The 24,362-nt window shown below is 39.7% G+C and overlaps 1 protein-coding gene across 7 annotated transcripts in view; it reads right to left on the reverse strand.

Annotated features, from left to right (window-relative positions):
• The window catches only part of NSF (N-ethylmaleimide sensitive factor, vesicle fusing ATPase), a 171,584-nt gene that overhangs the window by 12,977 nt on the left and 134,245 nt on the right, over positions 1-24,362 (reverse strand). For all 7 annotated transcript variants that reach the window (XM_017871607.1, XM_017871611.1, XM_017871606.1 and 4 more), the window contains 2 exons: positions 19,667-19,733; positions 17,345-17,424 (listed from right to left, as the gene is read on the reverse strand). In XM_017871607.1, coding sequence (XP_017727096.1) covers positions 17,345-17,424; positions 19,667-19,733 — 147 coding nt within the window. The remainder of the gene's footprint in view (positions 1-17,344; positions 17,425-19,666; positions 19,734-24,362) is intronic.

Genomic DNA, 24,362 nt, shown 5'->3' on the forward strand with positions numbered 1-24,362 from the left:
CAAAATAACAATAAAAGCTGGGGTGTTGCAGTAATTGCAATTGAGTAAAGACATATGTTTTTACTATAACAAAAAGTGGCGCTTTTATACTTATTTTTTTTAACACTAAATTCCAATTGCAAACTTGGGAACACAGTCCTAAAGACTAACAGATGCCAAAGGCCACACATGCCGATACCTCAGTATGATTAAAGGTAACTGTTACTTCTCTTTCTCCTTAGCTTTTTAATGTCCCATAGTCCATAATGCAAACTTCCTCATCTTGCTCCTCTCTCACAAAGGACAATGCTGGCCCTAGAAGAGTGGCACTGAGGAAGAAGCTTCTTACTCATTCCAGAAAGCCGGACTTTTAAAATCACTGCCAGTTTCCTCATGAGATGTTCTTACATTAACAGTGACTATGCTCTTCAAAGTGTTGAAAGATTGGGAAATGTACAGCAACTTATAATGGAGACGCTAATTTATGTTTTGCTTTTCTTCTTGTTTAACAAGACTCCAAACACTGCAAAGAGGTCATGACCCAGGCAAGTTCGGGTCTTGACTTGTAAAGCATCATCTTTAAGAAAACCTTGAAAAACATTACCAAATTATTAAGTTGTGCCGGTCCATTTTGTGTATTAATTAGTGGTAATGCTCGTAAGGAAGCTTTATCATGAAAAACAGCTCCGAATGTATTAATGTGATAAATTGCAAGGGATTCATCTGAAGAGAAATGCTGCCAGCAGCATGAAATGGGGATGCAGCTTTAAAAATAAAAGTGGTGCTTATCCCAAGAGGGGACCTCCACCTTGCTAATGTGTGGCCACCAGCCTTAATGTCCACAGTGCCCAAACATGCCCCTTGACGGAAAGCAAAAAAAGCAGAGTGATAACCTATTTGGGAAAAAAGAAATTGCTCCCAGCATACTCTTTGCTGAGATTTGCTAGTCCTGATGCTACAAAGAAAGAGCCTAAGTAAAATGACTATCTGCCAATCGGATTATGATAAACATTGTTCCGAGGTTAAATAAGTATTAGTTAACTAATTCTTAGTACCATAAGCAGCAACTCAGGTGAAAACATTTCCATGAAAAAGGCAGGGCTCAGTCAGGTGTTGATCCTTCAAAAAAACACTTCTTTACATGATGAAGAATGAGAGAGTACTAAGCAGCATCTAAGCCTTTTGCCACACAAAGGACCAACCAGATAATCCACACCCTTTCACAGGTCTTGCCCATTGATTGGCCCCAATAAACTGATTTGTAACAAAAGTTCATGTGGAAGAAAGCTTTTTTTTTTCCTAAATAAAAATGCCACTAATATAATACTGCAGTGAAATGGAAGGGCTGATTTCAACCTATGAACAAAAGTAAAGTCAGTTATGCAGGAAAGAAAGGCCGTTCTTTCCATATCATTCAATGCTGAGCAAGTGTAATACACTCTTGGTAAGAAAAATTAACTGTAAAAAATTGAAAACCCTGAAATGGATTAAGAAGTGAGTTTAAAAGTGCAACTCAAAACTGCTATGTGCTGGGGGCATTGAACTTTATCTTCTGCTTATTAGAATCTGATGTTTTTGTAAATGAGAGTGAAATATTTCAGAATATTAAGCATTTGTAAATCTGATAAGTAAAAGATGAAATAGACATTAGCCAATTGGAGCATTAACAATAATTTACTCCTAGGTACTTAATAGAATTATGAGACTTGGTTTGTGCCTTCAAATAAATTACAATTTAGCTCGGAAAACCAAATAAATATTCAGGCAACACAACCAAGTAACACAGTCACAAATACAAACTAATCATGGCGGAGGGAACCCGGCGTATGGGGACAGTTTCCTGGGGTGGGGTTATCTAGGAAGGTTATCTGTGCAAAGATAATGACAACAAGGAGGCACTGGCAAGGCCCTTGAAAAGAAGGTCCTGAATGCACCTAAATCCTATGTGCATGGTAGAAGCAGCTGAGCCAGAGCACCAAGGCTGAAAAGGAAGTTGTTTGCAGACACGGGGAGTGGACAACCAGTAAAAGGGACACTCAGGATGCTAACCTAAGGGAAATATTTAATATAAAAAGCAACAGGAAACCAGAAAGGTTCTTGAGGAGGAAGACCTGTGATGGAGAGGAGGGTCCTGGCAGCCACAGGCAGGAGGTCTACCTCTTAGGGGCCTGTGAGGAGCTGCTGCCCCAAGAACAGGCCAGTTGTAAGAGTGAGCATCTCCAGGGACCATGCTGTACCTTTTAACCAGTGTCTTATGCATATGATGTCCTTTTTAAGGCAAGCCCAGGGCTGGCAGAAAGCAAGGGTGAGGCAAGTCCCTGATGGACAGTAGCCTGGTGCAACAGAAGTACAGGCCCCATCACTCACAGCTGTGTGATTTGGGGTAGATTTTAACTTCTCAGCATCTGTCTCCTCCTCAACCATAAATATGGGATGAGAAAATTCTACCTACTTATGAGAATGGAGTGTGAGGTGGAAATTGCTGGGGCGGGGTCTCTGTCATCACAGGCCAGAAGGAAAAGAAGCAAGCATCTGAATAGGTGGTCTTCAGAGGAACCTGAAGAACAGTCCTCTGCCTGTGGTGTCAGGAATCCGCATGGTTAGGTCAGGTGGGTGAGGGGCGGGATGCCTGAAAATCCCTCTCTTCTAAACAACGAACACAGGGCACTGGCAGCAAATGACTCAGAGAGGCCAAGGTTGGCTCTGGGTTAGGGAAGATGAGAGCTCCCATCTTCAGCTTCACAAGGGTTACTGTGAGGCCCAGAAGAGGCCTGAAGCAAAAGGTCAGACACCCCCTCCGAAGGAGTCATGGCAGTGGGGTGACTCACGGAGAGTCAGAAGGACTCATGGCAGCGTGCGGCCTCAGGGAGAGGCAGCAACTTCTGAGGAGGAAGACAGCTCAGAGCCAAGAGTGAGAAGCTTTCCTGGTAGAGGTCCTTTGGTCTATCACTTAACCTGGCTTCATTCTTGAAATGGGAATAATTTTTCATATTTTCTTAGCTTGTATTATTCAACAGAAAACCTTAGAAAAATTCTACCTTGCCATAAGGCTTTTCTGCATTTATCTTCAAGCCTGAATTTTGTTTCTAGCCTGTCAACCCCCAGTGGTAGAAACCACGTATCATCCGTCTGTGCCCCTGCAGTACTCAGCATGGCGTACCTGGCACACAGAGAGGATTCCTCTGCCTGGAATGCACTTCCCTTCCATAGCCACACAGGCCTTTCCCTCCAAGTCAAGGACCTGCTTGAATGTCAGCTTTTCCACAGGCCAACTCAATCCCCATGTACCTCCATTTAAAACTGCAACTCCCCAACCCTTATCCTGCCCTTTCCCTCCTCCAGTTTGGATAACCTTTTACATACTATATACTTTATTCATTTACTATATTTACTGTATTTCTTGCTAGTTCTCCTTCATTAGGACAGGACTTAAGTCGGTTTGGCTTTACTGATGTTTCCAGCGCTAGCATAGTGCCTTATACAAAGTGCAAAGTTAAACACGCATTGAATGAATGATAATCCCAGTATAGGTTTCAAGGGTAGCAGATCACTCCTTCGTTATTACTTTTTGCTCCTAGAGAAATGCACATTATATTAAGTATACAAAAGGAAAATAACTATCATTTCAGAGTCTATACCTCTGAGCCCCAAGTGTTGATAGCAACAAATTTTAAATAAAATAATCCAGAATGAATGGCATGTATGCTTTGTGCCAAAGGTTGGCTTATCTCTTTTAATCAATTGATTAGCTATTGACTGGATAATACAGACTTCTCTAGCAGAGGAAACATAAGATTCATTAGCTGCCATTAACCTCAACTAGTGAGATAACAAGTACTATTGGCCAGTGCAGTGGTTCATGCCTGTAATCTCAACACTTTGGGAGGCTGAGGCGGGTGGATCACGAGGTCAGGAGTTCGAGAACAGTCTGACCAACATGGTGAAACCCTGTCTCTACTAAAAATACAAAACTTAGCCAGGCGTGGTGGCACATGCCTGTAATCCCAGCTACTCAGGAGGCTGAGGCAGAAGAATCGCTTGAACCTGGCAGGCGGAGGTTGCAGTGAGCCAAGATGGCACCACTGCACTCCAGCCTGGGCAACAAGAGCAAAACTCCATCTCAAAACAGTAACAACAACAAAAACCAAGTACTATTAACATCTCCTACAACTCTTGGTTTCCCCAAACCAAGGGAAAAGATCGACTACCATTAAAAGCAATCAGGGACAGTGAAGGGAGAGGAATGGGGCCTCTTTGCATGCATTTCTGATTTCTCTTGTTCAAATGTCTGTAACTTTTTTTTTTTTTTTTTTTTTGCAGTGAAATGTTTAAGCTGAATACCAAAGGAAGGATGTTTCAAATAAATCATGCCACGACTAGGCAGACTATACTTAAACTCTCCATTAGATTTTACCCTGAAGCAAATTCTTAGTCTACTTCTTTGTAACCATCCTCATGGTGCTCCAAGCAGGACAGAAGACAACAAGAGGGGGAATTCATGATACAGATTGAATATGAAACGAGAAACTCAACCCTTAATAATTTAAAACACTATAGGCAAAAGCAGACTTTATGATATTAAAGAATATTTAATTCCAATTTATGAAAAAGACACTGAATCATCAGATTTTACATTGGGAGCAGCTCTTAAAGACTACATCATTCCTCCAAACCCCCTCATTCTCTGTCTCATTTTGCAGATGAGAAACCTGGGGTGAGAGGTAAAGTGATCTGTCTGAGGCTCTCATGTCCAGTGAGGGAGCTGAAACTACAGTTCAGGCCTCATTGCTATTTTCACTATGCTTTGCTGTCTACTGTTTTTATTTGTGTAATTTTAAACTAGATTTGGGGTCCACTCTTGCCCTTGCCCCTCCAAGCCCCATATCAGCAATGGTTGATCTCTTAATTTGAGTTAAGGAGATTTATTACCTAGAAATAATGACCTCTGTGCTCTTAGAAGAAAAGGTTAAATAAATTAAGAAGATACTGAGGTGGGCAGATCACCTATGGTCAGGAGTTCAAGACCAGCCTGGTAAAACGCCATCTCTACTAAAAATACAAAAATTAGCTAGGCGTGGTGGTGCATGCCTGTAATCCCAGCTACTTGTGGGGCTGAGGTAGGAGAATCACTTGAGTCCGGGAGGCAGAGGTTGCAGTGAGCCGAGATCATGCCACTGTACTCCAGCCCAGGCAACAAGAGCAAAACTTGGTGTCAAAAGAAAAAAAAAAAAAGATAAAGTTGCACCGACCATGCCACAGTATTCTTAACACCATAAAGGAAGGGTTCTGGCCAGGGGTGATGGCTCACACCTGTAATCCCAGCACTTTGGGAGGCCAAGGCAGGCGGATCACGAGGTCAGGAGATCGAGACCATCCTGGCTAACACAGTGAAACCCTGTCTCTACTAAAAAAATACAAAAAAAATTAGCCGGGCATGGTGGTGGGTGCCTGTAATCCCAGCTACTCGGGAGGCTGAGGCAGGAGAATGGCGTGAACCCGGGAAGCGGAGCTTGCAGTAAACCGAGACTGCGCCACTGCACTCCAGCCTGGGTGACAGAGCGAGACTCCGTCTCAAAAAAAAAAAAAAATCAGCAAATCCAAACTCCCCACTTTTGTATCCACAGATTTTCCCTACCTGTCTGAGCTTTTGGCTTGATACACCCTAAATTGACCCCCGTGTTCTAAATTAGGTCAATATTCTCCTTTCTAACTTAATTTCTACCTCTGTGATTTTTATCCATAGCATTTCTGTTTATTAAAATGCTTTTCCCAGTTTTCTGCCAATTTGCAATTATCTCATGTTCACAATGTTTCAAAATTTGCCTTCTCACCATACTCTGCCCTCATTTAACTCTACAGAGCCCACTTTGCTCCTTTAGGCCCCAACTTTCCAGAACATGAATTCACTATGTCCAATAATAATGCCTTACTTATCTGGAGGCCAATCTGCTAAACAATTTCAACTATCCAGAGCACAGCCAAGAACCAGAAATAAGAAAAATCCTCTCACTCCTAGGACTGAAAAAACAATGTGAGGTTCAAGTAACTTTAAAACTCATAGGCAAGGACAACTTACCCACTAGGCACAGCGCCCAGGGCCTATGAAACTTTGAGGAACCCATGAAAGTATTATTCTAATTTCTTTTAAAATCAGGCCAGGCCTGTAATCCCAGCACTTTGGGAGGCCGAGGAGGGCGGATCACTTGAGGCCAGGAGCTTGAGACCAGTCTGGCCAATATGGTGAAACTTCATCTCTACTAAAAATACAAAAAATTATCTGGGTGTGGTGGTGCGTGCCTGTAGTCCCAGCTATTTGGGAGGCTGAGGCACAAGAATTGCTTGAACCCGGGAGGCAGAGGTTGCAGTGAGCTGAGATCGCACCACTGTACTCCAGGAAAAAAAAAATCAGAAAAAAAGAACTTTTGGTGGAAGACAATATTAATAAGAGTAATATATTCAGCTTTGTACCAAGAGATGGAAAATGTCATTTTTTTTTTTCAGGAGAGGAAGGCACCCACAGGAGTCAAAATGGGGCCTTGCTCTTTGGAAGGCCTCTCCAGCTCACTGCAGCCCAGTTTTATGTTTTTGTGTTTTTTCGAGACAAAGTTTCACTCTGTTTGCCAGGCTGGAGTGCAGTGGCATGATCTCCACTCACTGCAGCCTCAACCTCCTGGACTCAGGTGATTCTCTCACTTCAGTCTCCCAAGCAGTTGGGGATTACAGGTGTGCACCATCACGCCTAGCTAATTTTTTTTTTTTTTTTTTTGAGACAGAGTCTTGCTCTATCGCCTAGGCTGGAGTGCAGTGGTGCGATCTCGGCTCACTGCAACCTCCAACTCCAGGTTCAAGAGATTCTCCTGCCTCAGCCTCCTGAGTAGCTGGGACTACAGATGCCTGTCACCATGCCTGGCTAATTTTTGTATTTTTAGTAGAGGCGGGGTTTCACCATATTGGCCAACTGGTCTCGAACTCCTGACCTTGAATGATCTACCCATCTTGGCCCCCCAAAGTGCTGGGATTACAGGCGTGAGCCACCATGCCCGGTCTTTTTTGTATTTTCAGTAGAGACGGGGTTTCGCCATATTGCCCAGGCTGGTCTAGAAGTCCTGGACTCAAGCGATCCTCCTGCCTTGGCCTCCCGAAGTGCTGGGATCATAGGCATGAGCCACTGTGCCCGACCACAGCCTAGTTCTCTTACTGTATGAACAGCTCATGAATCCTGGTGGTTGCCTGCCTTAATTTATAGCAGATGAAAGCAGCAAACTGGAAAAAGGAGTCATCAGAGGCAGGCCAGCTGACACAATTCACTTGGATCCTGCAAGTAACAGCTGATAGCAAAACCACTAAAAAAAGAAAAGGTACACAAAACTCAACAAACAGGGCACACTATAGCTACCTAACAGGCACCAGGACAGAGTCCTGTATATTCCAACAGTTCCTGCTGAGTCCCACTCATGAAAATACTGACCCACCAATTATGGTTTGTTATGATGGTCCTTATTCATTAACATAGCATTTATTATACTTTGCTTCAGACACTAAGAATGTACATAGCAATTTCTTTCCTCTTAAAAAAGGCTAAAGTATAACAATTGATATTTAAAGAGGTTAAGCTTCAGTCATTTAGAAAAAATGAAGCCTATAATTTCTTATGAATTCCTATTCTTCCCTCCAGTGAAACTACGCCATATGAAGCCTAAGATAAGTACACAGAACATATCCTCAAATTCTCAAGTATCATTTTGTACGTTAATTAAAAAAATTTAGGCTGGGTGTGGTGGCTCACACCTGTAATTCCAGCACTCTGGGAAGCTGAGGTGGGTGGACTGCTTGAGCCTAGGAGTTTGAGACCAGCCTGGGCAACATGGCAAAACCCTGTCTATACAAAAAATACAAAGATTAGCCGGGGTGGTGATGCACCTGTTGTCCCAGCTACACCAGGGGCTGAGGTGGGAGGATCAATTGAGCCCAGGAGGTAAAGGCTGTAGTGATTGAGACTGCGTCACTGCACTCCACCCTGGGCAACAAAGCAAGACCCTGTCTCTAATAATAATAATAACAATAATAATATGCTAATTTTGGCATAGGTAAATCCTTCACCTTCTCTCTCCATTGCTGCAGCACTCGAATTCCTTAGCATGGCACAATGGCCCTGACTAAATCTCCCTTTTACTCATCTTTCAAGACCAGGATCAAGAACTACTATTTGTGAATGATTTGCACATCTTCTCAGATAAAATGGACCACACTTTCCTTTATGTTCCACTGGAACCATGTAACATATAAAACCTAACTACATGCATCATGTTTTCACATCTTTCTCCCACACTGGATTGTGACAGGGACACCAGTTAGCTTCTGCATGGGTCAGAAACACAAACACACACACACACACACACACACACACACACACACACCCCTAGGTGAATAAATTAGAAAAAAGCAATCATCTGGGTGAGTGTGGCCACCCTTGCTTCCTTCCCCAAGCCCCAGCACCTTGTATGAGCTAAAGGCACCCCCTTCCTCTTGTTCAGGACTAGGTTTGCTAGAGAAAGCCCTCAGTGTAAGTCTGACCAAAATATGGGATATGCTGATGCTAAAATATTATGTGATTTTTTCTGAAATTTAAATTTAACTGAGTATCCTATATTCCTATCTGCTAAATCTGGTAACCTTACTCAGGGCAGATTCAGTCCCAAAACAGGGTGGATTCCTTGGGGGCAGCATGTGGGCTGGATGTTAACCTTCATTTGCTACTTGACCTGTGCCCACCTTGTGCATAAACTTCACAATTGAACAGTGTTCTTGGACTATGAGCTGTCTAAGGGCAGGTACAATGTCTTATTCATCTTTTTATCTCTATACTGAGAAGGATTTCTTAAATGTACATCCTAATAAAAGCAGATGTTCCTTAAAGAAATGTTTTAAACTTTTATGTCAAAAGAAATATTTTTGGTGAAAAAGAAACTTCCGTTCTCCTTTCAATGAAGCCTAAGACAACGTCACCATTTATCTTGGTCAACTTTAGTCACATTGGCATTCAACCATCGTAAGTTCAGATGGGGAGCATGGCACTGAGCCTAGTGCCAGGTGGGCTTCCCAGGGCAACTGTGAGAGTTAGGAGGCACTTGCACACTTTTACTCCAAAACCCACAGCATATTTCATATAGTCAATTAAATCTTAAGTCATAAAAAGAACAAGGTTAAAAATATATTATACATAGATGAGCTTAGATATAAAGGTAGTCTCATTTAACTCTAGTGGTTAAAAGCAAATTAGTACCAAAGAAATGGAATTAAGGAATTTTGACAGTTATACTGCTAAGTTAAAAATAATTGTATACATATTTTTTTATTTTTTCCTGATTGTCAAAGTAATATATGCTTCTTATAGAAAATCTGTAAAGCACAGGAAACAATAAAGCAAAATAAAAAAGAAATCACCTATAATCCTACCATCCAAGATCAACAGGGTGAGGGCCAGGGCTTCTGGCCATTGTGAGAGCCCCAAGGACACAGGAAATCTCCAAAGATCTGCATTCTTGTTTCTGGGACAGAAAGGTAGGAAAGAAACGGTGAAGTACCACTTTGTTGCACCATGAGTTAAGGGAAAAGGGGAACTGTGGCCACAAGCAACAGGTGGTGGCAGGGAAAGGAAGCAGGTGGGCCAGTCCCTGGAGGCTGAGGACAAGTGTAACATGGTGGTGGCCTAATGATCTTGGCAATTCCTGTCTCCACTTCCTACTTCTTTTTACAACAGGAATCCCTAATCCCCAGACCAGAGTATTTGTCTTAGATTGTAGGAAGTTTCTAAATTTCAGTGAACAAGAGGTGGGGAAGCAGGTTTCTTTTCCTAGTACTGCAAATGAGGGAAGCTGGGTTCGGGCATTCCAAAGTGGGAGCTCTGAACTCATTTCCTATAGTAACTTCCTCTATATAGCAGTTATTATACATTCTTCAGTTTTCCTATCTTACAAACTGAAAAGGTTCTGTGGACTATCCAAAGGAAATTCTTTTTTTTTTTTTTTTTTTTGAGATAGAGTCTCACTCCATCCACTCAGGCTAGAGTGCAGTGGTACAATCTCAGCTCACTGCAAACTCTGTCTCCTGGGTTCAAGCAATTCTCCTGCCTTAGCTTCCCGAGTAGCTGGGATTACAGGTGCACACCACCACACCCAGCTAATTTTTGTATTTTTAGTAGAGATGGGGTTTCACTATGTTGGCCAGGCTGGTTTCGAACTCCTGACCTCAAATGATCCACCCGTCTCAGCCGCCCAAAGTTCTGGGATTACAGGCATAAGCCACTGCACCTGGACAGCTCATGTAGTACACTAGTTTACAAAGGGCTTCACTGTACGTTATCTTAGTCGACCCTCAACAGAGTAGTTAACACAGGAGGAATTATCTCTATTTTACAGATGAAGAAATAGACACCAAGAAATTAAGAGATGTTCAAGGCTATAAAGCCAGATGATATATGAGCTAAGGCTTAGGTTTTGTTTTTTTTTTAAACCTCAAGTTCAATACAAAGAGTAAGTTCTACAGAAAGGGTGCTCTTAACTACAGTCATAGCACCCATGGAATACTACAATGCTATAATCCACACCTTTCAAAGCTAATGGAATGCCACAGTAACTTATTTAAGGCAACGGAGCTGGAAGAATACATTCTAGCAATGAAAAAATATTTCGTCTCAACACTATTAGCATTTTTCTGATGATTAAAATTTAAATATTTAAATTTGAGTTATCAGAAAATGGCATATATAATTTATTCTGGTATCAATATCTGCTATAGATGTGCTCTACCAAAACCAAAACAAAACCCTATTTTGAAAATTTGATTTTGTTCAGCAGATATCTGTAGCAAAGTTTTATAAAAGAATTTATTTCACTGTTTTTTGTTGTTGTTTGGTTTTTAGAGATAGAGTCTTGCTCTATCACCCAGGCTAGAGTGTGGTGGTGGGAATCAGCTTACTGCAGTCTTGAACTCATGGGCTCAAGTGATCCTCCTGCCTCAGCCTCCTGAATAGCTGGGTCTACAGATGCTCACCACCACATTCGACTAACTTTTTTTTTTTTTTTTTTGTAAGGACTGGGTCTCACTATGTTGCCTAGGCTGGTCTTGAACTCCTGGCCTTAAGCAATCTTCCTGTCTTGGCCTCCCAAAGTGTTAGGATTATAGGCATGAGCCACAATGTTTGGCCTATTTCATTGTTTTTGAAACATCTGAAATTAATCTACATATATATATACTCTATGTATATGTATTTTCTTTAATACCATATATCTGTGTAGTCCACAGGTTTACAAAGGGCTTCACTAGGCATCATCTTAGTTGATCACTATACATTCACTATACATTATCTTTCTGTCCAGAAAACAAGAACACACATCTTTGGAGATTTCCTTTTGTCCTCAGAGATATGTATATATACACACATACATGTTCAATTTATATAGGACTTTCCAAGAAAATCTACTATACTAAGCAAAGTATACCTAAAGAGAATATTACAAATATAGTAGCCATCTAATATCAGTGACTTAATAAGCAGGCCACTAAGCTGTCAATCGTCATAGTTTTCTCTTTTTTTAAAAAAAAATAAAAGAAATGAAGCCCAATGTCACCACATCAGTGGATTAAAATTAATGTGTCTGGCAAAATGACTAAGCCTCTTTCCTAAAGTGGTTATATATCTTACTGAGTCATATCATAGTCATTAGCCAGAGTTAATTTCGAACAAATAGATGGAGAGATACTCATGTTTAGGCCTGCATGATGTGGAGTCTCTTCCATTTTCTGCTTATTTCATTAAAGCAACCCAAAGCCTGAAGAGCTGCTTAATATTATCAAGATACCAAGACGTCCTAATAACCATACCTGAAGTAAGACTGCTAAGATGTCATGTAAGGACTACATGAAAAGCAATGTTGTCTAGAGACTGCTGATGTTAAAAACAAAACTCATGCAGAAACAAGTGTGTCTGCCCAAGTCCCCATCCCGAGAATGCTGACAGTTTCTTGTTGGTTCATACCTTAGGTCCTCCAAGCTTTAAGCTGTATTTCTCTTACTAGGTAATATTCCTAGGTGTCAGAGGAGCGAGGAAGTTACTATTCTCAACAACATCATAAAATTTAGACAAAACACTAATAACTGTTAGGTCTGAGTTCTACTTCGGTAATACTGCTATGAAGTTAGAGTGGTTAATTCTTTTTTTGTAAAAGTTTAACATTTCCAAAGAGTTTTCCAATTGTTGAGCTTCAAATGAGTTATACGAGGACTAAGATATCAACTCCTGCCAGCTGTTGGGAGGGCTAGACCCTTGGCCAGTTGTGAGTGGCCTCATCCACTTACCCAAGTGTATCATCAAATGTTATCATTTCGTGTGCACCATGATCTAAACAGGTTGGGAAGCACTGAACTGAGGAAGGATTGTTCCTCCATAAATTACAAGGTTACCCTGTTACATACAGATGAGGTTTTCCAGTTTGATGCACAAAAGTGTCAAACTCAGCATTAAACAGTGAGGTTAATGGGCTTAACTACTCTCACACTTGTTGAGGAAACTGGGAAATCATGTCATTTTACAGCCCAAGGAGCTCCTTTTCAGACACTTTGTCTCCCAAAAAGAAAAAAAAGGTGGCAGAAGAGATCTATGAGGAAAATAATCAAGCCACTGGTGCTGCAGGCTGCAGGAAGTTACCTGGCCTTACCACTCACTACTGCTTCCTCCTTGACATTAAGACCAAGGCTTTCATCCTCCTGATCTTGAAAAGCACATTCCCCTCAACTTCCATAAATCTGCAAAACTTGAAAAGAGCCCCAGTATCATCAAGTAAAAGAGATGGCGTTAGGAATCTCACTGGAAGGAGGGGTGTCTTCAAGCCTCTCACTGCTAAGCCGGACATTTCCTAACACTGGACAAATTGTACGTCCAGCTCAGGGAGGGTGAACTGCAGTGGTCTTTTACCCTCCAAGCCAATTGTTAGCTTTTCACAGGAATCAGCAGGGAAGCACATGTGAAACCTCTGTGTGACGGTGAGCACCCCCATGCCTTGTGTGACTCTGCATGTAGATGAAGCAGGCTGGGAGCTTTCTTAGCTGCTGCTGCTGAGTTCTCAGAGAAGCCCTTTTCTCCGGCTTGGCTCCCTGCTGGGACAGCCCTTTTCAATTTTTCTATCCCCTCTCGATCTCTTCTCCTGCAGAACACAGGGAAACTTGATTGAAATAAAGACCTAGGGAACATGTTTTATTTTCTCCTGTTCAATCCATTTTAGAAAAGCTTTTAATTGGTTTTAAAAGATGCTAAACAAAATGTGATGATGTTTTCAGTCTTCACGAACTACAGATACCACTTTTATACTTTCAGAGGGCTAATAAATCAATCATGAAATTAACTCTGCAGCTAAATTTAAAGCAAATCCACTAAATACCAGGTTCATTAAAAATCTATGCATATACTTAGAAAAATTTAAAATTCAAACAAAATTATCCTAGTAACTGAAATCTGACTTGAATTTTTAGTTCTACACTGAAAATCCAAGACCAAGGCAATCACAAAGGGAAAAAAGGAGGGCTTGGGAACCAGTTTTAATAAGCCAATTTACAAGAAGGAAGGGGTGGTGGGGGAGGGGAAGAAGGAGAAAAGAGAATATCTGGATACATAACAACATAGTGCCCCTGAAGGGATTCTTTTATTTGAGTGTGTGCACACATGCACACACAATTTTTCTGTGTGAAAGCTGGAAATTCAACAAATGCAAAATTGAGGATTCAGTGACTGATATGATTACTGTATTGTGTGTTAATTCCTCCTTTTAAAGAAAAATGCTCACAACTTCTGTTTTCTTACCAGTAATATTTTTCTACCACTCTAAGCATTTCTACAATATTTAGCTGAATATACCTTTAATATTTAACTAAAACATCTGAAAAACCTATATGCTAATAGTTTGATAAAGTGAATCCTTCCACTTTACAATGACTAATATTCTTGACACTTGGATCAGCCTGAAAATTTCTTCTTATTTTCTTGAGAGAATACAAACATTTTAAAAAGCAAGGTGGTATGACAAAGCACATTTTTATTTTGTTAAATATATACCAACTAGAAATACTACAAATATTAATTTATCCTGCCACTGATTCATGTATACTGCAGGTAATCTGGCAGTCCAGGTCAGAGTCACCAAATTCTGATTAATGACCAGATGGTGTTCCCTTCAGAGAGAACCCCTGCCATTTCCAATCACTAAGGCAACCACATCTCTTACTTCTTACATATTTCTATATTCTTCCTCTTCAGTCCTCAGATACATTCATTCCATGTTCTTTTTAAATGATCCAATTCCTCTTTCTCCCAAGCTGGGGCTTTTCCTTTGGTGCTCCCCCCCCCCTTTTTTTTTTTTTTTTTTTTTTTTTTTTTTTTTTGAGACAGAGTCTCACTCTGTCGCCCGGGCTGGAGTGCAGTGGCCGGATCTCAGCTCACTGCAAGCTCCTCCTCCCGGGTTTACGCCATTCTCCTGCCTCAGCCTCCCGAGTAGCTGGGACTACAGGCGCCCACCACCTCGCCCGGCTAGTTTTTTGTATTTTTTAGTAGAGACGGGGTTTCACAGTGTTAGCCAGGATGGTCTCGATCTCCTGACCTCGTGATCCGCCCGTCTTGGCCTCCCAAAGTGCTGGGATTACAGGCTTAAGCCACCGCGCCCGGTCTCCTCACTTCTAACTCTATGTCTCCTTTCATCATTTAAGTAGCTTCTAAATCACTTCTAAAAGATATAACCGCTTGAGATATGGTTCAGAGAGCACATAGTTTACCCATTTAAAGTGTACAATTCAGTGTTTTAGTATATTCACAGATATACACAACACCACCAAAATCAATTTTCCAGCATTTCTGTCACTCCGAAAAGAAACTCCATTCCCATTAGCAGTGACCTCTCATTCTTCTCATTCTCCCCTCCCAGGCCTAGGCCATCCCAAATATACTTTCTGTCTTGATAGATCTGCCAATCCTGGACATTTCACATAACTGGAATCATCCAATATGTGGTCTTTTTGACTGGCTCCTTTTGCTTAGCATGTTTTCAAAGTTCATTCATGTTGTAGCATGTATGGTACTACCTTTTTTATTGCTGAGTAATATTCCATTATATGGATATACCAGATTTTATAAGATAAACATTTAGTTATGAATAATGCTGCTATGAATACTGACATACAAGCTTTCATGTGGACATATGTTTCCATTGCTTGTAGGTGTATACTCAGTGGAATAGCTGGGTTATATGGTAACTCTATGCTTAACCTCTTGAGGAACATTTTCACCAGCAGTGCATACAGGTTCCAATTTCTCCACATCTTCACCAGCACTTGTCATTATCTGACTTTTTGATGATAGCCATTCTAGCAGGTATGCAGTGAGTGGTATCTCACTATTGGTTCTGGCATTTCTCTGATGACTAATGATGTTGAGTATCTCTTCCTATACTTATTGGCCATTTGAACTTTACTTATTTTTGAATGTTTTCACTCTTATCATGCCCTGTCTAAATATAAACTCCAGCAATATGAAAACACTTCAGCGCACTAAAATGAAAAGACACTAAAAAAATTTTTTTGTTGATAAGGTATTGGTGAATCACATATGTATAAACCTCTACGCCATAGGCTGTGAGATTTAAAAGCATAAGATAATGTTCCTTCTCTCAAAAATCTTACAATAAGTTTTACAACATAGAAAAAATTATTCTTAAATCTTGGTGTGGCAGGTCATTCATTAATAGTTTCTGTTTATTTCTGTTAGTATCTACTTTGGATCACAAATGCTTCTTAGCCAAGGGGGTGTACCTCTGTTTAAATCAATGTGTATAGTATTTAACAATGTAAAGAACAAAAAGTATAAGACAGCATTGAAGTTATTCTTCCTTCTCCCAAGTGACTTTTAGCATAAATTATTTTCAGCTAAAAAAAAGAAATATTTTAAGAAATAAATTTAAATGCCTAGAAAAAGTCCCACATTCTAATAGGTTTTAAAATTAATATGCTGATATGATAAAGTCTTTTTGTGTGTGCATGATATATGTAGACACTGGGGGGGTAATTATTTCTATTTCAGCAACTTTAGATATATACGTTTTACTTACTTATGAAAATACTGGAGGAATCATGATATATGTAGATATTGGGGGTAATTATTTCTGTTTCAGCAACTTTAGATATATACGTTTACTTATTTATGAAAATACTGCAGGAATCAGAGAAAGAGAAAATACACTCATTTCTCTAACTTCACCCTTAGTATAAGCTAAGACTCCAATTATTAGGAATGATGGTTTATGCAAAGCTGATTTTAAAATCCTTCCACAATACATATATGTTGTAAATTTTCAAGACTGTTATAGGTTATGTTTCTTCTCACTATTTTAGAAGTTAAAAAAAACTCTAGGAAAACCAAGACAAGTCCTTTACTTTTAAGTGCAAAATACACGCACGTATGTAACTGTTAAATTAAAAATTAGATTCACCAGTTTAAGAGTAAATGTTTTCCTTACAGATTAGTTTCTGTTTCTGACTTTAAATATGAGATTCTCATACAGACATTAAGATGCTTTTCAAGTCAGTGTTTAACTGCTTTGTACCTGCCTTTGATTGGCATTTTTCAAGGTTACAGCATGCAGAATCAATCAAGAGAACTCATGTCTTGTGACACAGCCAAACATGCTCTGGCAGCCTCTACATAATTATCATATTTAACCAACCTTCATAGGTTGGTTTTAAATTTGTTAACCTACCAAAATCACAAGTCTCTAATAGCCACATCAGTAAAAATGCAACCACAGGAACCAAGATCCTGGCTATAAATTCACTCCTCAAAAGTGCCACATGACCCAAGAAAAATAACTCCAGATCATCTGTTAAAAATAGTTTTTTTTTTAACTGCCCAAAGAAAATAAACTTAAATATCCCCATAAACAAATTTTTAGGAAAACCCATGAAATTATAAATGAAACAAATGGGAACATATTCAATGCCTTCTCTATTAATATCATAATCTCCCTTGGGAGTTGGAGGTGGTAGAGATATATAATATGGTGGAAAACTTACAAAACAACAAAATACAATGCTAATTGTTGTATCCCACACAGAAACTGTGGGATTTTGATTTCTTCAGAAAAGGAATGGGAAAATTATGTTGAGAAAATAATTTACCTTAAGCAGAAGACCAGATGACCTTTCAAAATCCTTTCAACAACAGAATTTTATGTTTATGATAACCTGCTTATTTAGAGACTGCATCATTATATGCAATTTACTGAAAAACGCTTTGTTAAAACATTCCACATCAGTAGTATTATTTTACCTGAGGAGGTGCCTTTTTCAGTAAAACGAGAAGAGCCTGTAATACAAGATTTGAAAATCGAGGGCCAATAGGGACATAATCTGGAAAAGAAATATTATTATGTTTAGGGATTTGATCCACATGTACATATTCCAAACATTCAGTTTCTTTTTTGAATCAAAAGTAAACACAGTCCCTACATAAGCAGAATATGTATAGAAAAAGAAAAAAAATTTTAAAGAGTAAACAGTCTTAAACAACAGTCATACAACTATTTATAATGAGAAAAAATCTCTAATAACCTAAATGCTTAAAATATAAGAACACTCATCTGTAATTTTTTTTTTTTTGAGACAGGGTCTTGCTATGTTGCCCAGGCTTATCTTGAACTCCTGGGCTCAAGCAACCTTCCCGCCTCAGCCTCCCAGTTAGCTGGGTTTATAGGTTACCATAATCCCACTGTACTCGGCTCTATAAACTTTTTGAAAAAGCTTCTAAATATTCACTTTGAGTTCATGTAGACGTTTTTTTCTGGGATATTTTAGAGGAAAAAAAATCTCAGGTGTATTTACCAAGCATTTCTAAGAAGTTACTGCAAACCATGGCAGTTCAGTACACTGATATTAAAACATGATGTTAGAAAATGGACAAAGGGGAAAATAAGGAATTTCAACAAAACTGAAACAATGGCAGAACCACTAAGATTGGCCCTCAGATGGTAAGGAACAGATAACTCTCTAACAGAACATCCTACCTGTTAAACATTTACCAATAATTCAAGATTCAGCGTAAATGCCACCTGCTTAGTTTTCTCTGCATACTGCATATGCACCCCTGCCCTGTGCTTAGAGCTACTCGCAGGCCCCCTGAGGTCAAAACTGATCCCTCCATTTTCAGACTATCCACCAGATGAGAACAGTGTGAGGGAAAATAAAAATAAATAAATAAAAACCAGAATATCCAAAATACATGGCACATTCTACTCTGCATTAACATTTGCCAACATATGTTATAAAGACATGCAGCATCTTCTTTTTCTGAGACTCTAACACTTCTACCAGAGGAGGAAGGGCTCAGCAAGTGCTTGTTGAATAAATGAGCAAGCATGTACAGATGATAACCATTCACACCAGTGAAATGTACTCAGAGGGCACACATTCCCAACATGGTAGTGTTGCTATGACCACACACCTCAATTGTGTTAAGACAAAGGAATTTACACAGAGCTATGAGTTTGTGCCTAAAAGCTTTTAAAGAAATCATCCCATAAACTGGGCTGAGATGTATCAAACCTAGCAGACCCAAACCCACTATCAATTTATGGAGACCTCACAGATACACCAGCTTTGCTTTATAACAAACACTGCCAAAACTTAAAAAAATAAATAACAGAGGACCAAAAGCAAGTCTGAAAATGATGGGAAAAATGCAGTAAGAACAGTTAGCTTGAAATCATGACTACAGCATTATGGACAGCTTAAGGAAGAAGGGATTATTCGGACACTGGGTAGTATTTTCAGATGTTATTAAGTCACCAGGTGGGTTTCTATTTCAATAGAGTTTATTACCCCTTTCTGAGCCATTGTTGTAATGAATTTATGTCAGACTGATTTAATTTTGCAGTGAAATTAAATTAGCAACAACTTTCTGGCACTTCCTTGCTGTTTATTTCTTATGAGTTAAGTGCCAGGACCAAGTCTTTTTCATGTTTGTATCCTGTAGGAGTGCACTTCAACATAGGAGATATTTAATACATATTTTAAAAATTACTATAGAGCACTTTTAACTTACAAAATTTTTTCAAGATTTATTATCCCATTTTTGTCTTCACAATTACTCTGTGGGATAAGCAAGAGAGGGATTATAGTCTGCTTTGTAAGAGCAGAAACTGAGGTGCAGAGAGCTTACAACTTCTGCCCTTAGTGTTTTAGTGAATTTGCGGATTTCACTGTGATCCTAAACCCTTCTTTCATTAGTTCTGTCAAAGTTCACAAGTGGATTTCTGAGCTATAGGCAGCACAGAGGTCCTAAATAACAGATATATCCATCAATGAAAATTATTCATCATTTACTATGGCAAGTGCACACTGGAAGATACAAAATAAGACGCGGGCCCTTACAAGAAAGCAGTTCATAATGCTGTTACAGTCACAGGGCGTATTAAAACGAATACTATCACTGATGTCAGCTATTTAAGAGATAACATTATATTTCCTTATAAGACAAAGAAAGGTATTTCTATTGCTCTACAGTTTATAAATATCTGTTAATTTTCTCTTGTAACTTTTGAGATATTAGCTGTAATGTGGCAAAGATAATACAACAGCAGAAGTTAGGACTCACCAAGCAATCTCTCAATGTCATCCACAACCACACAACTGAGCTGGGATTTGTATGCATCATCAAAGATCTGAAAGAAAACAAAGTCATTTATTATCTCACTGTCCTCCATAGTTATGACAATTTCCAGGAAGTTTAGTTACTTCTTGAGCAATACTAAACAAAGCACAGGAAAACAACAACACTTTGGACTATAATAAATTAGAATTGACACAACTGGATCACAGATGAACAGAGAGTAGGCTAAGGCTGTTTTCAGCACTAACAGCTGTGTGTGTCACACCTGGGCATGCTGGGGACTAGCTGATCATTAATCAACTGACACGTCCCATCACTTCTATCACACTATCTCTGGTATCTATGTCAGGAGCAGGACTTTAGTGTCCTGCAGGACTCAAGAGCTAGATGGAGCCGTAAGAGAGGTGTAAAATAAAACTGGATGTCATTTTACTGTCTGTAGGAATTGTGGCTCTGTTAAGCAGAAATAACACCAAAAGATCAGAATTCTGTCAACTCCAATCAGACCGTAATGGTAAAAGAGCTTACAAAAGAATTAAAGGTTGAGTATGAAGATCAGATAGATGTACGTATAAAACCAGACAAAAGACATGAATGCACTGTCTTAAGATGGACAAGGAAATGAGAATGAAATTAAGCAGTGAAGGAACTGTTTTAGCCTGGCAAGGATGTAGTAATTTCAAATCAGATAGAAGAATTAGCTTAACTGCAAGTTGAATAGAAGTACTCAAGGCCTTGAAACTAGCCTTTTTGGAAATGAAGGTCCTATTCCAGAAACTATAGGTGGGGCTCAGGAAATCTCATTGGTGTCATGAGTAAGAATTAGTTTCTGCATCCCAGCCCAGTCTCTCTGGTTGATAACCAATCTCAGTACACCAAGATAGTAAACCCTATCCCCAGCCACACCAACATCTTGCTTGGAATGGCATATATTCCTTTCTGGGTATCTTTTAACCACTGAAGATTTATAATTAGGTACAGAAATAAAATCAAACTCACGATATGAACTATTTTTCATGTTAGGTTTAAAAACAACCTGTGTATACTTGGTTTTTAAAGTATTCCTAACAATTAAGAAATGTTACCATAATAGAGTCTCACTGTGACCATCTTGATTCAGTTCCTTCCTTACATCTTTCCTGGCATAAATATGGACAATTTCTTCAGATATTTAATCAGGTCAACCCCTCTGGTGAAAATGCTTTCCTATGCACCATCCCTTTACCCCCTAATCACCCTCCTACACTCTGTCTAAACTCCATCTATCCTTTCATCTTAAGCTATCTGTCTCCCCACTGGACGGTGAGGTGGATAAAAGCTTTACTCTGTTCGTGTTACGTCTAGTGCCCAGCACAGAACAGAATTCAGTAATGATGTCTGCTCTATAGGTTCAACGGTTGAAACAATACAAGTTTCAATTCAATCTTGCCATAAATCACTTGTCTTCTCCTTTGGCACAGGATTTTGTATATTACGTGTATATATTATTGATTCATTGTACTGTTCTTGTATTATACTAGATTGCAAGCCCTCAGATGGCAAGCACTGTCTTAATTACCTCTGTATCCTCATATCATTTAATATAATGCCTTATTAGAGAATAATTAAGAGGTATTTACTAAAAGAATAAATTTACGCATTTAAATTCAAGTAGAAATATTGAGTGAGAAGTTGGAGATATCTGCTTGAAGTCAGGGAATGGAAATCACTCTCAGGACCGCTGAAACCAGGACAACGGAAACGATCTTCAAGGAGAAATGGTAGAAGAAGAAAAAAGGCCTAAGGACTGAGTCTTGGAGTGCTGCCTTATTCATTCACTCACTCAATAAATATTTTTGAATTCTTACTATGTATCAAGCATTAACGAAGGCACTGCAGAGGATAATAAGTAAGACAACAATGATCCTACTTTCACAAAAGTTAGAGTTGGGGAAGCAAGGCACATGTAATTATAATAAAGCATGACATTATTAGGCTAGGGGAAATACAAGATGATATGGGGGCACAGGGTAGGCAGTATTTCCCCAGTGCCTTGGAAGTTAGGCATAACTATGGGGCTTGCTTTACTTAATGAAATACGAGGGAAATATACCCCTTTCTGAAAGAAGCCTTAGGAGTCACTGCATGATTCACCATATTCCTTTTCCCGCCTTGCCTATCATGGAATCACATGTAAGATGGGGTCTCCATTAACTATTAGTTTGAGTCTCTGAGAAAATATAATAAACAGAACTCACTGTCTCAGCCATGATGGAGATATAGTAGGTGAATAAAAAATAAACTTTGTTGTGTTAAGCCACTGAGATTTTCGGGTTGTTCTTTAATGCAGCATAACTCAGCCTATCTTGACTCTTAAATGGACCTAGGGAGACAGGACAGTCTCCTAAATTTAGGAAGTGACACTTAACCTGAGATTTGAAGCATGAACAACAGTTAACCAGTGGAAAGGGTGGAAGAAAGTGTTCTAAGGAGAATATACTGAAAATTAGGAGACACAGAGATGTGAACATTCAGGAACACTGCAGGAACGGTCAATAAGAATTAAAATAAAGTGGTGCTGTTGTCAATGTCAGTGGAATGGTAGGTGAGATGAATTAGAAGAGGTGATGAAGGAACTTGGATGTAAAGAGTCTTACAAATTTCATGAGTTAAAATTTTATTGTAAAGGCAATAAAAAGCCACTAAAGGGTTATAAGCAATGGACTGACATGTCAGGCTTATGTTTTAGAAATATTTTCTTGATTGTATAGAAAAGCATTAGAGGGGAATAAAAGTTAATTGAGACTGTGGAATTCCAGGTGAGAAATGATGGTGGCCAGGGAGTGGGTGTGCTGGTAAGTGGATAGAATCTAGAGATGTTTAGGAGGAGGAACTGAAAGAACTTGGTGAATGAATGGGTGTGGTGATAAAAGAGAAAACTGTAGTCAAGGATCCTTCCTGATTTGGCAACTGAAATAAAACACAGAGGTGAAGCTGGTTTGAGAATGGATCATGAGTACATTTAAAGAGCAAGAAGAGAAGGGCCTTTTATCTCCTCCTCCCCAAACACAGAAAAAGAGAAAATGAGAATAGGGTATTTATTTCTGTCTCTTGATACATAATGATGGCTCCTTTTGGTTTTGAGTTGGTACACTCAAGACAACTGAAAAGCTCAGAAGCAGTTCTACAGCAGTTCTTTGCTATTTTTTTTGAAGACGGAACCAACAGGGCAGTCAATGTGGTATCTTATAAACTCAGGTAATTTTAAGGAATCACTGAAAATAATGCTTTGCTTTTCAAAACATATTTCAGAATTCTACTAAAAGCTCTGATGTAAGCATATAACTCTGACCACCAGGCTGTGAGATCATGAATTAGAGTCACAGGGACCTGGGACACCACAGCCTGGCTGGTTGTAGTAGTTCTATGTTTTTCCTTCTCAAAACAAGATACAGCTTATATGGCTGCAAGGACCTTACTTAGGACATTGCTTAGGTCTAAACTGATGATGAGTTGCTACATAATATGTAGTCTCACCAACTTATCTCAGATATTGTAATTCACAAAGCATTTCAAATCACTTCACAGTTTACTGCATGGCCTACACATAACATGTGAGAGGAAAAATACTTACAGCAGTCAGTTAATATCAAGTAGTGATGTTTGTTTTTGTTTTTTGCAGTTGGTCTCTGTACTAATTACTATCAGAGGGAGAGGTGCACTCAGAGCAAGCTCTATTAACACACTGACCATGACGAAGGCCGTGCAATTCCAGTTGTAACTTGACTAGTTTCAGGTAACCAGTCAACTGAAACTCCTCCGGGTAGCTACTCTGCTCTAATTTAAATACACACACACATACCCCTTTCTCTTCTCACACATACATTTTCTTCCTTATCTAGTCACTAGTGTAACCTGTGCTCCTAACTCTTCCCAGGATCCACGATTTCTGCCTAGTCTCCTCAGTCCCTTAGTCCCTTTCACCCTTTCTGGCTCAGGCCCCAGCAGAATTCTAAGAAGATACTCAGAGTTGGTTGGCAAGTACATGAGGTTAGCTGCCACAGTAAAATCCAAGTGAGATATTTACATACTGAGCCGGGAAGCTGCACCACAACTTTATGTAGATAACCCCAAAAGGAGGAGAGGTACTGGAAAGAAAGATGCAAGAAAAGTACAATTGTACAAACTGCCCTAGTCAGACTAGTATAACTGAAGTGCCAAACTCACCGTGAGTTATAGCACACAGCAGGTAACACAGTGCCTGCTCTAGATCCAAAGATGCCCCAACACAGAAGATGCCAGGAGGGCTGAGGGTGGAGGTAAGAAGGTAAGGACCGTATCTTATAGATTCCGCCCGAAAATTAGTCTTAAGAATGTGTAGTCACGGCCAGGCGCGGTGGCTCAAGCCTGTAATCCCAGCACTTTGGGAGGCCGAGACGGGCGGATCACGAGGTCAGGAGGTCGAGACCATCCTGGCTAACACGGTGAAACCCCGTCTCTACTAAAAAAAAATACAAAAAAACTAGCCGGGCGAGGTGGCGGGCGTCTGTAGTCCCAGCTACTCGGGAGGCTGAGGCAGGAGAATGGCATAAACTCGGGAGGCGGAGCTTGCAGTGAGCTGAGATCTGGCCACTGCAGTCCAGCCCGGGAGACAAAGCGAGACTCCGTCTCAAAAAAAAAAAAAAAAAAAAAAAAAAAAAAA

This window comes from Rhinopithecus bieti, unplaced genomic scaffold (genome assembly GCF_001698545.2).
Source record: "Rhinopithecus bieti isolate Rb0 unplaced genomic scaffold, ASM169854v2 scaffold_6904, whole genome shotgun sequence".
Taxonomy (NCBI): Eukaryota; Metazoa; Chordata; class Mammalia; order Primates; family Cercopithecidae; genus Rhinopithecus; species Rhinopithecus bieti.